At 38.9% G+C, this 15,986-nt stretch overlaps 2 protein-coding genes across 2 annotated transcripts; both read right to left on the bottom strand.

Moving 5' to 3' along the window:
- Nucleotides 1-2,318: 2,318 nt before the first annotated feature.
- Nucleotides 2,319-3,430, bottom strand: OR5V1 (olfactory receptor family 5 subfamily V member 1). Its single transcript, XM_002697390.3, has one exon. The coding sequence runs from the start codon at nt 3,428-3,430 to the stop codon at nt 2,477-2,479; it is 954 nt and encodes a 317-aa protein (XP_002697436.1). The 3' UTR covers nt 2,319-2,476.
- Nucleotides 3,431-12,730: 9,300 nt separating this feature from the next.
- Nucleotides 12,731-13,729, bottom strand: OR5V1C (olfactory receptor family 5 subfamily V member 1C). Its single transcript, XM_002697389.3, has one exon. The coding sequence runs from the start codon at nt 13,697-13,699 to the stop codon at nt 12,731-12,733; it is 969 nt and encodes a 322-aa protein (XP_002697435.2). The 5' UTR covers nt 13,700-13,729.
- Between the last annotated feature and the right edge of the window lie 2,257 nt (nt 13,730-15,986).

Raw genomic sequence — 15,986 nt, 5'->3', positions numbered from 1 at the left:
GGCCACAGGGCTGGAAAAGGTCAGTTTTTGTTCCAATCCCAAAGAAAGGCAATGCTGAAGAATGCTCAAACTACTGCACAATTGCACTCATCTCACACACTAGTAAAGTAATGCTCAAAATTCTCCAAGCCAGGCTTCAGCAATACATGAACCGTGAACTTCCAAATGTTCAAGAAATATATGGTTTTAGAAAAGGCAGAGGAACCAGAGATCAAATTGCCAACATCCACTGGATCATGGAAAAAACAAAAGAATTCCAGAAAAATATCTATTTCTGCTTTATTGACTATGCCAAAGCCTTTGACTGTGTGGCTCACAATAAACTGTGGAAATATCTGAAAGAGATAGGAATGCCAGATCACTTGACCTGCCTCTTGAGAAACCTATATGCAGGTCAGGAAGCAACAGTTAGAACTGGCCATGCAACAGCAGACTGGTTCCAAATAGGAAAAGGAGTACGTCAAGGCTGTATATTGTCACCCTGCCTATTTAATTTATATGCAGAGTACATTGTGAGAAATGCTGGGCTGGAAGAAGCACAAGCTGGAATCAAGATTGCCAGGAGAAATATCATTAACCTCAGATGATTAACCTGCAGATGATACCACCCTTATGGCAGAAAGTAAAGAACTAAAGAGCCTCTTGATGAAAGTGAAAAAGGAGAGTGAAAAAGTTGGCTTAAAGCTCAACAGTCAGAAAACTAAGATCATGGCATCCAGTCCCATTATTTCATGGCAAATAGTTGGGGAAACAGTGGAAACAGTGTCAGGCTTTATTTTTGGGGGCTCCAAAATCACTGCAGATGGTAATTGCAGCCATGAAATTAAAAGATTCCTACTCCTTGGAAGGAAAATTATGACCAACTTAGACAGCATATTAAAAAGCAGAGACATTACTTTGTCAACAAAGGTCCATCTAGTCAAGGCTATGGTTTTTCCAATAGTCATGTATGGATGTGACATTTGGACTATAAAGGAAGCTGAGCGCAGAATTGATGCTTTTGAACTGTGGTATTGGAGAAGACTCTTGAGAGTCCCTTGGACTGCAAGGAAATCCAACCAGTCCATCAAAAGGACATCAGTCCTGGGTGTTCATTGGAAGGACTGATGCTGAAGCTGAAAATCCAATACTTTGGCCACCTTATGCGAAAAGCTGACTCATTTGAAAAGACCCTGTTGCTGGAAAAGATTAGGGGCAGGAGGAAAAGGGGACGACCGAGGATGAGATGGTTGTATGGCATCACTGACTCAAAGGACATGAGTTTGGGTAGGCTTCGGGAGTTGGTGATGGACAGGGAGGCCTGGCATGCTGCAGTTCATGGGGTCACAAAGAGTCAGACACGACTGAACAACTGAACTTAACTGAACTGAGATAGGAGAACATATATTCCAAGATTAAGCCTAGGATCTTTCTCACTTTTATAGTATCTGATTAGAAATACATGCTGACACAAAAACATTAATATTATCTGATTAAGTGATGAGCAAATGTGAACACAGAGGTTTATTTAAACTTTATAACCAGTTTTTCATGAGAAGGGGCACCATCTTTGGAATGAAGAATTCAGGAGTGGATATTATGAACAAGAAGAAAATATCTCAAAAGAGTAACATCAATTTCTTTTGCTCAGAACTAACAAAAGCTCAAAATATGTACACTTAGGCTTAAGTGTGCCAACTGTTCAGTACCTGTCCCTATACTGAGTTTCTTATAAATTGAGTGCCATTAGGAATAGCTGGCTGGTGAAAAAGTTAATTTTTAACATGTTAATTGACTGCAGATAAGAGAAGGTTTTTTTTATACAGTTCACGAGGTTCTTATAGCAAGTATACTGGGGTGGTTTGCCATTCTCTCCTCCAAGAAGGAGGAGATTTCCTCTTCTTGGGCTCCAAAATCACGGCAGATGGTGACTGCAGTCATGAAATCACAAGACAATTGCTTCTTGGCAGGAAAGTGATTAAAAACCTAGACAGTTTATTGAAAAGCAGAGATATTACTTTGCCAACAAAGGTCCATATAGTCAAGGCTATGGCTTCCCAGTGGTCACATACAGTTGTGAGAGCTAGACTGTAAAGAAGGCAGAACACCAAAGAATTGATGCCTTCAAACTGTGGTGCTGGAGAAGACTCCTGCAAGTCCCTTGAACAGCTAGGAGATCAAATCAGTCAATCTTAAGAGAGATCAGCCCTGAATATTCACTGAAGGACTGATGCTGAAGCTGAAGCTCCAGTATTTTGGTCATCTGATGCAAACAGAGGACTCATTGGAAAAGTCCCTGATGTTGGGAAAGATTGAGGGCAGAAGAAGAGGGTATCAGAGGATGAGATGGCTGGATGGCATCACTGATGCAATGAACATGAACTTGGGCAAACTCTGGGAAATGGTGAGGGACAGGGAGGCCTGGCATGCTACAGTCCATGGGGTTGCAAAAAGTCAGACATTACTGGGTGACTGAAAAACCACAACAAAGGGAAGATTATATATCAAAAGAGAGTATTGGTGGCTGCCACTTTCTCCCTACAACTTTCACAGCCTCTTTAATATCCTTATTCCTCAACGTGTAAATTATAGGGTTTAGCATGGGGGTGACAACGCTATACAATACTGAGATTAGTCTGTCCTTCTCCAGTGAGTAAGTTGAGATGGGCCGCACGTACGTGAAGATGGCACTGCCATAATAGAGCAGGACAATGACCAGGTGAGAGGCACAGGTAGAAAAGGCCTTTTGCCTCCCCTCTGAGGAACGGATCCTCAAGATGGTGGAGATTATGTAAAGGTAGGAAAGGACGATACACAAGAAGGGAGTCCAACCAATGAAGATGCCAATAGATAGTAGGGCCAACTCATTGACAGAAGTGTCCCCGCAAGACAAGATCAGCAAAGGAGGGATGTCACAGAAGAAATAATTAATCTTGTTGTTGCCACAGAAGGGCAGACGGAATGTCAGTACTGTGTGCACCACTGAGTTGAGGAAACCACCAGTCCAGCAGGAGGCTGCTAACCGGCTATACAGGACCTTGTTCATAATAACCGAATACCTTAAGGGCTTACAGATTGCAATGTAGCGATCATATGCCATAGCTGCCAGGAGGAGACACTCTGATCCTACAAAGAAAATGAAGGCAAAAAGTTGAGCCACACATCCGCCATAGGAAATGCTCTTCTTCTCTGATAGCAGATGGACCATCATCTGGGGAACATTGGTAGTGGTGTAGCAGATGTCAAGAAAAGCCAAATTCCCTAAAAAATGATACATGGGTGTATGTAGGTGTGGATCAAGCACAGACACCAAGATAATGAATACATTTCCTCCTAAAGTACAGACATAAGTCAGAAAGAAGATGGTGAATAGCAAAAACTGCAGTTCATTTAGGTCAGAGAATCCCAAAATTATAAATTCAGACAGAGCTGTTTGATTCTTTCCTTCCATGATGTTGCCTGGTTCTCTTTGGTGAATTGGGCAAAGAGAAGCACAGATTAAAATAATCATATGCACAGTAGAAAGATCTGCAAAACAAGAAAAGTGTTATGAGTAAAAATCACCACCATCTGTACCAGATTCCAATCTTGAGAAGCAGCATCCCTTCGCAAATCATACTCATATGTATCATTGAACAGGGCTTTCCTGGTGGCTCAAATGGTAAAAAATCTGCCTGCATTGCAGTAGACCCCAGTTCAATCCCTGGGTCGGGAAGATTCTCCTGGAGAAGGGAATGGTAACCCACTCCAGTATTCTTGCCTGGAGAACTCCCTGGACAGAGGATCCTGTTAGGTTATGCTCCATGGGGTCCCAAACAGTTGGAAACCACTGAGCGACTAACACTTTCACTTTTTCACTTTCTTATCATCAGACACAGCTATAAGTACATCTAGTGTTCTACTTGGAGAAGACTCTTGAGGGTCCCTTGGATTGCAAGGAGATCCAACCAGTCCATTCTCAAGGAGATCAGCCCTGGGATTTCTTTGGAAGGAATGATGCTAAAGTTGAAACTCCAGTGCTTTGGCCACCTCATGTGAAGAGTTGACTCATTGGAAAAGACTCTGATGCTGGGAGGGATTTGGGGCAGGAGGAGAAGGGGACAACAGAAGATGAGATGGCTGGATGGCATCACTGACTCGATGGACGTGAGTCTGAGTAAACTCTGGGAGTTGGTGATGGACAGGGGGGCCTGGAGTGCTGCAATTCATGGGGTCACAAAGAGTTGGACATGACTGAGCAACTGAACTGAACTGAACTGAATAGAGACAGAAGAGGACATAAGGATAAAAGGCACTAAAAGGCTTTTCCACCTCTTTGTTAGGTCAATCACCCTTTGTTAGGGTCTCCTGACACAAATTGTGGTTCATATCTGCAAGAGCAGAAGAAACAGGTAAAAGACATGGATCCTGGTTTATTGTGACCTCTTCTAAGAACAGAGAAATTTTTAGGTTAAAGGGAACATGGTAGCTTTCTAGATGTTATACATTGTGGTAAGATATAGCACATACTTTTTGACCTTTCCTATTCACTACAGCTCTTCAGAATGGGTGTTATCATCTTCATTTTGCAGATGAAGTTTTAAAGATCAGAGAGGTTAAACAGTGTGTTCGAGATCACACAGCCAGTGAGAACTAAAGAGGGATCACATTTAGTTCTGTCTAAGTCTGTATCTCCAGCCTGTTTTGGAGACCTAGAGTGGCAAGCAGGTCTCATCTTCCCTACCAATTCTTTTGCTGAAGACTGCTTACCTAACTTGGGTGTATCCTATGTAAGCTGAGAAAAATGTGTTCTGAACCTAGCAATTTCGACTGTTAATCAAGAAAATGGTAGTGATTGCATGTATTCCTTCCATTTGTCAACCTGACTTAAAACTATGCTTTATTTTGCCTTCAGAGATAGATTTTCTGAAGCCTGTTTTAGGAAAACTTTCAAGTATCCTCTCCTTCCCTCCCTCTTTCATCCCGTCTTTCTCTCCCTCTCCTTCCCCACCCCCACTCCACTGCCCATACTCTCCCCTCTTCCTATAGCTTTTTGAAACAGGTTCACATAGGGCAACATTGCACTTTGTGTAATAGGGTGTTAGTACACATTCCTCGGACACATATCTTCTTACCCTTAACTCTGAGATTTCCAAGTTTTCCTGACATTTTTCTGCTCAGTTGTGTAGACTAAGGACAAACTCTTGGTGCCCAGTCCAACAACCGTTAGTCACTTCACTTCAGTAACAGTTATCGATGTTTCCATCAGAGATATTTCCTGACTTTCTTAATAAGTTATTGGTGCCAAAGAGAAGTGAATGGAGAGAAGTGTCATAAGCTTAACATGACCTAATGTCTCTACTACACTGATAATTGTGGATAGTTTGAATTTAAATTCCCAGTTCATTCTTTACCAGTGACTTCTTTAGTTCCTAAATTGCTTGACAAATCTAAATTCAAGGAGAATTTTTTTTCACATTGTAGAGTGCTTTAGAGTTATTTTAAAAGATATCATAGAGAGCATGCCCAATGTTCACCTTTAGATAAATTTTTTCCAAAGTTTTCACCATCTATTTTTTTCTGATTAAAGTTAACATATTTGTGTTAGAATGTTTAGAAAATATCAAAAACAAAATAAAAACATTAAAAATTAGTATCTCCATCCAAGAAAACCTCTACTAATGGTTTGGTATATGTTCATCTAATCAATTTTCCATGCACGAAATATTCAAAATGGAGATCAGAAAGTACATGTTTTAATCTGTGTTTTTTCCTTAAGCACCATTTTATAATGATTTCTCATGGCAATAAATATTCTCCTGAAACATGATGTTTGAATGATATACAAATATTCATATGAATACAGCAATTGTTTATACACCCACACTTATTAATGGATGATTATGTTTATGTTTGTTATGATAAATTTCAGTAATAAGCATACTAAATTAGATTCCTTGAACTTGGAGTTAACTGTCCTATCTTTTAACAAACTTTTAAGGATTCATCCTAATAAATTAGAGACCCCCTGATGCTGGTCATCATTCTGGAAAATTCAAGAGCCATTTGGCTACTGTAGGATTCAGTGTTTGTTGGACAAATTATTGTAAGTGCTGGGTAGAGAAAAGCACTTAAAACCTTTAAGTACTTTCTACCCAGAATCTAATTTTCTCTTTAGATAAATTCTCTGAGATAAATAATGTTGTCATTCCGAATTCCAGATGAAAACACTGAGTCTCAGCAAAATAAATATCTGATAGAGTTATGTGCGGAGAAGGCAACGGCACCCCACTCCAGTACTCTTGCCTGGAAAATCCCATGGACAGAGGAGCCTGGTAGGCTGCAGTCCATGGGGTCGCTAGGAGTCAGACACAACTGAGTGGCTTCACTTTCACTTTTCACTTCCATGCATCGGAGAAAGAAATGGCAACCCACTCCAGTATTCTTGCCTGGAGAATTCCAGGGACGGGGGAGCCTAGTGGGCTGCCTTCTATGGGGTCGCACAGGGTCGGACACGACTGAAGTGACTTAGCAGCAGCAGCAGCAGCAGAGTTATGTGTCCATCAGGTAAAAATTGCAAGTTTTATCTTTCCCAGACTAATACACATTTGATTGAGTAGCTAAAAATTAAACTTTATTGCTGACAATAGAATTTTCTTTAAAAATACTTTTACTACCACTTATATTCACATAACTGGATTATTTCAATTTGTTTCCAACTGTGATCGGTTTTTTCCTGACTGTTAATGGCAATGGGCTATGCCTGCCATGTCCTGATAGTTAAATCTATTAATAATTGTTACTAAATATCTGGTATTTAATTAATTTTTGAAAAATTGATCCTTATTATAATTTTTTAATTTCCTGGCTCTGCTGTAAATTAATTTAAGTGTTCATGCTTGTATTATTAAAGGATACTGCTCTAGAGCTTGGTTTAGGTCAATTAGTAGAAATGTGTGATAAAATTAAAATAATAATACAGAGAATCTCTTAGTTTAAAATGTTCAAGTTCTAATTCACAGAGAAATATTGATTTTGTAGTTTGATACAAAAAAGAAGCTAACAAGATAAATTAAACATGACTTTCTAAAAATGAAGGTGAGGGTGGTTCAGTGGCTAAGACTCTGCACTCCCAGTGCAGGGGTCCTGGATTCAATACTTGGTCAGGGGTCTAGATCCTGTATACTGCAACTAAGATCTGGTGCTTCCAAATAAATAAATATTTTAAAAATAAAATAAAAAGCAAAAGTAAAAATGAAGGAGAGTATTGTATATTAATCAAAACAATAAACTTCATTGATTGCCCTGGTCTGTATACAAATACATATTTGAATTCTAAGTTTGAAAGGATGCTTATTTGTATTTTTGTTTTAATTTCTGTCTTTTCCCTCTGTGACCTACTGTGGATATTTTCAGTAGAAGGAACAAATATGTTGGCTAAAGGGTTAAGTTCTCATAATATAGTATTTCACTTTACCAGAATCAAATGAATTCTCTAATGCAAACAGCACTGTCAAGAGAGGGACCCTAAAATCCCATTGTCTAACCCATGTTTTCCATCACTGCTTATCTCTTCCTTCACCTTTTTCAATCTTTCCTTCTATTTTTGAGGTGGTAAGAGACCAACTACTAGACTAACCCATGCTGCTTATTTTACTCAACAAATGTATTTTTAAAACTTGAAGTAAAATGATAAATAAAACAGAAATTGATGTGTAAGTCAGACTTTGACCCTATGTTTCTGTCCTTTATTAATGAAGAATCAGTAAGCCAGCAGAGGGCCATTCTGAGTGATGCTGAAATACCTAAAATAGCAGCAGCTCCGCGGTGCACACACACTCAGCCTGCCATTCATAGCATGGGATGAGAGTTCGATTTCTCCCTCCTTTGGAATCTCACAGCTCATTACACTCCACGTGCCCACTTACGTAGTCTCTCATCTAAAGAACAAGGCATAGAAAATGTATCTCCAAGAGATGTAGAGCTATATAGCTAAGCAATTAAAAAACTGCTTACTCACCTGTGATCAAAAATACACCAAAAGTGCAGAGATCACAATTCAAATTGTAGACCCTAGTGTAGAACAACTTTTATGAACACAAGGAAGTGACAGATATTAACTGACCCTGGAAAGTCTGTGCTATTGAATACAGGGTCTTCTACCTGAATGCCAGGAGCATCCTCAACTCCTGAAAGTCAGCGCAAGGAACTGGAGTGGGCAAGGACATGCTCCCTGGATGCAGAAGGTCCCTGTGTTTTGTGGACTCTTCTAAGGACCCTAGAGACACACCTCTGAGGTCCAGAGACTCGCTCCTTCCAACTCCTGCCTCAATCCCTAAGCATCTGCTTGTCTTCCAGCGCCTCTGTTGCCATTGCAATTCTGCTTCTGGAAGTCTCATGTGAAATCAAAACTGTTCCAGGTAGACTCTTACCTTTTGGCCCACAACTGACCAATGAGAATCATCTTGCAGCCTTTGCCCATTATTAGAAGAAAAGCCGTTTTCTGGTTTTTTGTTCCTCTACCACATTATCGTATATTGGTCCTTGAACTCTACAATTCCAGTGGTACAATCGAGCTCTTTAACTTGTTCTCTTTTTTCCTCTCAGCTGAAGTTAAGGGGAAGCACCTTTCTGGGACTGGGGGAGGCTTACTTAACACCCCAGTTCTCACCAAAGAAATCCTCTTTAGCCACAGAATCAATTCTCTAACTATGTACTTCTTTAGTGACCTAGCACCTTGCTTTTGGATATATTTGTCTCAGCTAAAATGGAAACATATTTTAACATCCTGCAAGATGTGTAATGTATGGATATGTAGGTTCCAAGAGGTTTGTTTTGTTTTTTGTTTTTTTAATGAAACTGAGTTTGGAACAAAAATGTTCGGAAACCACTTCTGTTACCACTTCTAAAATTCTCCCTTCCTACCCATGTTAAGCACTTAAGCCATATTCAAGTCGTTAAGTTCATCAAGCCACCATGACTTTAGAATATAATTCCATCATCCATTCTATCATGATACACTGGAAAGCTTTTCACTCTGGAAAGCTAAAGATAATGCTAAGATTTTTATAGCTCTTTCCTGTCCTGGAAGTACCTCAGAATCAGAGGGGACTTCTCTAGAGCAAATTAAAGTTAGAGCAAAGTGAAACCAACTTTCCACAGAGTAGAGTTAAATTATACAAGGTTGATCTTCAAAATTCTACCATCTAGCCCAGTTATACCTGTACCATCCACAGAAGCATACAAGTGTTCCTCACATTGCTTGGAGTTATCAAGCTTTCTAGTTTTTGTCAATCTGATGGGAGTGAGGTGGTGGCTCATTATTATTCTAATTTTAATAACTCAGACTACTAGCAATTTTGAACATGTCCTAACTATGAGGAGATTTTTTGTGTGTCAGTCATTTGGGTTTCCTCTCCTACTAATCTGCTAGTTTATTCTTTGCACATATTCTTAATTAAGTTTCCTGTTTTTTTTCCTCATTTGTAGGAATTCCTTATTTAAGACATCATTGGTCATTTATAAATTTAACTTTTTCAAATAATTTATAGAAAGGGCTCATCTGTGCATTAATTTTTATTGTTCCATAGAAAAGAAGTCATTCATTTTGTCATGATAAAATCCATATTTTCTTAGGTTATGGGCTGTGCAATTTAAGATTTATTTAAAATTTCCCACTGCTAGTTCATAAATATATTCTTTGAAACTTTTTTATATTAACTTTACAATTTTTAAATTTCAAATTTTGCTTCTTGATCCACTTAAAGTTCATCTTTTTACAAAGTGGAAGTTAGAAAACTAATTTTATTTTTCTTCACTTAATAATCTGATTTTTCCAAACTATAACTAAATTTTCATTATTTATTGTAGCACCATACTTAGTACATACTGTTTCCATACAAATTCTTGGATCTGTATCTAAGACCTCTATCCCATGATATTTTTCTTTTTGGACCAGGAACTTGACTTTCCATTAGTAGGCCTTAGTTTATGTCTTAATGCCAGGTTGAACAAGTCTCCCTTTTAAATTTTTCTTCAAAAATTAACCTAGAAATTGTGAAAATAATACCTTCACACAACCTTTAGATGTTTGTTAAGTTTATTGAATGAATAAAGTGTTTGTGGGCCTAGCCATGTGAGGGAATACCATACAGCAATGAAAAGTGAATGGGCAACAGTGTATGCAACAGTATGAATGACTATCACAAGCATTTACTAAGCATTTACTGTCAACAGAAAGAAAAAAGGAAAGTCCGTGAACAAGTCTAAAATACAGATTACTTGATACCTAGTGAAACAAGAGATATTTATTTCTTCCTAATACACAGCTCATAACCATCTAAAGCACCTTCCCTCTCTCTTTGCTTCATTAACTTCTAACAAATATATGCTTTGAGTTTATTCAGACAAAATGTATAGGATTTAGTAAAATAGGGTGAAGAATGGGGAGACATAATAGGAGGCTTTAGTATTAGTCAAGAAAATTGAGAGGGGGGAAAAAAATCAATCCCTAAGCAAGAGAGACTTGGGTGGGGGTGGAAAGGAATATATTAATATTTTTAATTTTAATTTCCTTTTGACATGTAAAATGTTGGCTTTGTCACTTATTCATCTTATCTCATATGGTGTCAACAGTGACAGTCCCCTGGAAACCGGGATCAACCCCACCCACCATGATCGTTAACCACAGAGCAGCAGCCCTAGCCATAAAGGGCTGGGCTGGATGGCTACAGGCTGCAGGAAGCACTGAGGGTCTCCACCCAAGAGGCCTGGTGTTCTCTAGCCCATAGCCTTTGAGTGCAGGGACTCTTGCCCTTCCTACCAGAGGCCGCAATGTTCCCAAGGAGACTGTGTAGTCTCAGGTCTCTTCTCTGGTTTGGATCTGACAAATTCATATGTGATATGGTAGTACATCCTATATCATTTTCTAAAGGCTTTACTGTTCTTTTATACATTGAGGTATGCAGTATTCTAGAACTGATTTTTGTATAAACTGTAAGGCTGGAATCATAAACCCTTTTGTCTTTTTATTGAAAAGATTATTCTTACTCAACTTTTTTTTCAAGCTTATTCTAGCCTCATCTATCATATAATCAAATACACATGTTTATTCATAGAACATTTTTTAGTTTGTTTCAATGATCAATATATAAGTGAATCATTAACACACTACCTTTTTAATTTTGCAATTGGTTGCAACATCTCTTAAAACAAGTTGCCTATCTTAGTTTATAACTGCAAAGACAGAATTGTTCTATGTATACATTGTCCACTATGATAGCCACTAGGCCTATAAGTGACTAAGCATAGCACAGGCACGTGAGTTATTGATAAATTTGCCAGATAAAATGAGGATACCAGCTAAATTTCAATTAGGTAGCTCAAGATCCAATTTTAGCCCTCCAATCTTACAAGAATGTTAAAATGCTGTTCAGAAACTCAAACACTTCCTAAGATCATCAGAAATCCTCACAAGGAGTCCCTTTCACAGTTTTTTATTTTCAACTCTGTTCAGTGTTGGCCTTGTGATTCCTGTCCTTTTAGTTCACTGATCCCTGAAAAAAAAATTGCAATATTTTATACAGACCACTTGATCTGCCTCTTGAGAAATTTGTATGCAGGTCAGGAAGGAACAGTTAGAATTGGACATGGAACAACAGACTGGTTCCAAATAGGAAAAGGAGTACATCAAGGCTGTATATTGTCACCCTGTTTATTTAACTTATATGCAGAGTACATCATGAGAAACGCTGGACTGGAAGAAACACAAGCTGGAATCAAGATTGCCGGGAGAAATATCATTAACCTCAGATATGCAGATGACACCACCCTTATGGCAGAAAGTGAAGAGGAACTCAAAAGCCTCTTGATGAAAGTGAAAGAGGAGAGTGAAAAAGTTGGCTTAAAGCTCAACATTCAGAAAACGAAGATCATGGCATCCGGTCCCATCACTTCATGGGAAAGAGATGGGGAAACAGTGTCAGACTTTATTTTTCTGGGCTCCAAAATCACTGCAGATGGTGACTGCAGCCATGAAATTAAAAGACGCTTACTCCTTGGAAGGAAAGTTATGACCAACCTAGATAGCATATTCAAAAGCAGAGACATTACTTTGCCAACAAAGGTCCGTCTAGTCAAGGCTATGGTTTTTCCTGTGATCATGTATGGATGGGAGAGTTGGACTGTGAAGAAGGCTGAGTGCCGAAGAATTGATGCTTTTGAACTGTGGTGTTGGAGAAGACTCTTGAGAGTCCCTTGGACTGCAAGGAGATCCAACCAGTCCATTCTGAAGGAGATCAGCCCTGGGATTTCTTTAGAGGGAATGATGCTGAAGCTGAAACTCCAGTACTTTGGCCACCTCATGCAAAGAGTTGACTCATTGGAAAAGACTCTGATGCTGGGAGGGATTGGAGGCTGGAGGAGAAGGGGATGACAGAGGATAAGATGGCTGGATGGCATCACTGACTCGATGGACGTGAGTCTCAGTGAACTCCAGAAGCTGGTGATGGACAGGGAGGTCTGGCGTGCTGCGATTCATGGGGTCGCAAAGAGTCAGACACAACTGAGCGACTGATCTGATCTGATCTGATCTGATACAGACTTTTTAAACAAGAGTGTTTGCTAATCACTGGCTGTGAAAATTTGCATTGACTTTTAATTTTGCTTGAGAGTAATTTGCAAAAGTCAGCTCTAATAATAAGATGGACAGTTTTGTAATACGTCGTTTTCTTAGAAAAGTTTACACAGCAAAAGAGAGGGAGCTTGAAGCCTGCTACTTTCTCCCCACAACTTTTGCAGCCTCTTTAATATCCTTATTCCTCAAGGAGTAGATAATAGGGTTTAACATGGGGGTGACAACACTGTACAATACTGAGATCAGTCTGTCCTTCTCCAGTGAATATGCTGATATGGGTCGTACATATGTGAAGATGGAGCTGCCATAATAGAGAAGGACAATGATCAAGTGGGAAGCACAGGTAGAAAAGGCCTTTTGCCTCCCCTCAGAAGACCTGATCCTTAAAATGGTAGAAATAATATAAAGGTAGGAAAGTATGATACACAAAAAAGGAGTCCAACCAATGAAGACCCCAATGGATAATAGGGCCAACTCATTGACAGAAGTGTCCCCACAAAACAAGATCAGCAAAGGAGGGATGTCACAGAAGAAATAATTAATCTTGTTGTTGCCACAGAAGGGCAGACGGAATGTCAGTACTGTGTGCACCACTGAGTTGAGGAAACCACCAGTCCAGCAGGAGGTTGCTAACTGGCTATACAGGACCTTGTTCATAATAACCGAATACCTTAAGGGCTTACAGATTGCAATGTAGCGATCATATGCCATAGCTGCCAGAAGCAGGGACTCTGACCCAACAAAAAAAATAAATGCAAAAAGTTGCACTATGCAACCCAAATAAGAAATGCATTTTCTCTCTGATAGTAGATGTACCATCATCTGGGGAACATTGGTGGTGGTGTAGCAGATGTCAAGAAAAGCTAAGTTTTCCAGAAAAAAATACATGGGAGTGTGGAGGCGTGGATCAATCATGGTCACCAAAATTACGAAGGTATTTCCTCCCAAAGTACAGATATATGCTACCAGGAAAATAGTGAAAAGTAAAAATTTTAACTCATTTAAGTTGGAGAATCCCAAGATGATAAACTCAAATAGAACCGTTTGGTTTTCTCCTTTCATAATACAGCTCTGGTTTTCTTTCTGAAATTGAGAACGAGGAAGCATAGATATCTGTAGTCAGGTATTGCTCCAAAAACAGGCTACGAAACTAGAAAATAAAAGTTTCACAGAGGAAAAGATATTATTTATCAAGAAAATATTAGATGGGTCTATAAAAATGCACAATCCCACAGCAAATCAACTGTATGCATTAGCACCCAGCATAAACATTATCAGCCTTTCATCTGTTGGTCAAATATTTTAAAATGAACACTACAGACAGTTTTGAATTTTCAAGTAAAACACGTGCACTAAAGGAAGAAAAGGCCCATCTACTCTGTCTTCCTGGGCTGCAGCAATTTGGAAGCTCATTGAAGACAATTGTCAGTGGGTCAGTCAACTATGCTGCCCTGATTGTAAAGCAACTATACTCCAATAAAAATTAATTAAACAAAAAACTGTGCTGCCTTGCACACTTCTGGAGGCTGACATTTGTGGATTGAATGTAGAGTCAGTTGGTCACGCTTAGAGAATTAGGAGAGCGGAAAAAGACATAGTGGTACCACGGGTTGATAATATATTTGAGGGGGAGGGCAGTTCCATAAAATACAGAGGAAATTCACAATTAATCTTACCGTATAGATCTTACAGTTCAAGATGCTCAGACTTGGGCATTCAGCTAATAAAAATAAGTTCTGCCTGTTGAAAGCCTTTCTAAACAAACAAACAAAAAAAACTCTTTATAAAGGGAGAATGAATTAATATTTTATTTATCATTTACTGTACAAAGTTTATCCTATACTTTATGCCACTAGGAATCACTACAGCAAAGGTGCACTAGAGCTAGCTATTACTGGTTCAAAAAAGCTTGTTGTTAATGTCCAGAAATTTTGTAGGCAAGATATTAAGCACAAGCATTATTTAAAATGAAATTACATAAACTTCCAATTGAGTAAATTATATTAAAAACAGAGGTAACTTACACAAGACATCACTCCCTCATCATTCTACATGTTCCTCTTATCTTTACTTTAGAGATTATTGCTTTTATTGTATGTGTATGATGGAGATGCCATAAAATGGCTTGCTACTGATCTTTTATTCCCAAACTCATGTTCAGTGAATCATATCGATAGCTTGCAACTAGTCACAGTGGAAGTATTTATGCCAAGGAGCTGGTAATTCTACAAACTATGAGATTGATTCATGGTTTTGTTGATTGTCTAGGCTTAAGAAAGTGGTGGGAATATGTTAATGATGTCTGCCTGCTTAGTCGCTCGGTCATGTCCAGCTCTTTGTGACCCCATGGACTGTAGCCTGACCAGGTTCCTCTGTCCAAGGGATTCTCCAGGCAAGAATACAGGGTGGGTTGCCATTCTCTTCTCTATGGGAGCTTCCTGACCCAGGAAGCGGATCCGGGTCTCCTGTGTTAAAGGCAGAGTCTTTACTCTCTGAGCCACTGGGGAAGCCCTGTTGGTGATGCAGTTTAAACTTAAAACTGTGTCATGTTTGTAGCCATTATACTGTAAATAACACAAAAAGTGGAGGAACGTTTCTTCCAGCATTCAAAAAGTTTTGTACTTTTAGTAAAACTAATGTCACTGACAAATGAGAGAAATTCAGACATATAACTTCCTTGATTCACTTTCATCTTACTTATTAACATAGACAAACATATCAAACACTAATAGAATTCAGCAATGATGTGAGAGACTTCTTTGTTGAATTGACGTTCACAGAATACTATTGTTAATTTTTGCTAAATGCTTGAATCTATAGCCGCACTATAGCTGAATTCAACTACTGTTTGATCAAGTTAGACTGTATTCAAGGACTTATTTACAGCTCTCAAGTCCATTCACTCTCACACACTCCTGGATAACCATTTCAAACCTCCAGCTATGCTTTTTCTCTATATTTATTCTCAAATGCTAATCTTGCTTTCTTGTCTATGAGAAATTTGAAGCAATTGAAAAGAACTTCCAGACTCAGCATCACATGTGTTTGCTTCTATGTACAAGTCTGCTTTCCCATCTGTGTCTATATTACTAGAGAGTGACTGTCTGTGCTTTTTTAAAAATTCAGTTTTGATTGGAGGATAATTTCTTTACAATGTTGTGTCACTTTCTGCTGTACAACAACATGAATCAGCCATAGGTATACATATATCTCCTCCCTTTTGAGCTCCCCCTCACCCCCACCTGTGTTTTTTTTTTTTAAATATTGTAGTGGTTTTTGGCATACATTGACATGAATCAGCCATGAGTGTACATGTGTTCCCCATCCTGAACCCCACTCCCACCTCCCAAAAGCACAAGCCAACCTTCTCACTTGTGCTTTTGATGACACCCCC

Source organism: Bos taurus, chromosome 23 (assembly GCF_002263795.3).
Source record: "Bos taurus isolate L1 Dominette 01449 registration number 42190680 breed Hereford chromosome 23, ARS-UCD2.0, whole genome shotgun sequence".
NCBI lineage: Eukaryota > Metazoa > Chordata > Mammalia > Artiodactyla > Bovidae > Bos > Bos taurus.
The sequence above is the reverse complement of the archived record's forward strand: the minus strand, read 5'-3'. Positions and strand labels throughout refer to the sequence as shown.

Excerpts from the sequence above, each read along its gene's own strand:
- OR5V1C (XM_002697389.3), bottom strand. The coding sequence starts at position 13,699 with ATGCTTCCTCGTTCTCAATTTCAGAAAGAAAACCAGAGCTGTATTATG.
- OR5V1 (XM_002697390.3), bottom strand. The coding sequence starts at position 3,430 with ATGGAAGGAAAGAATCAAACAGCTCTGTCTGAATTTATAATTTTGGGA.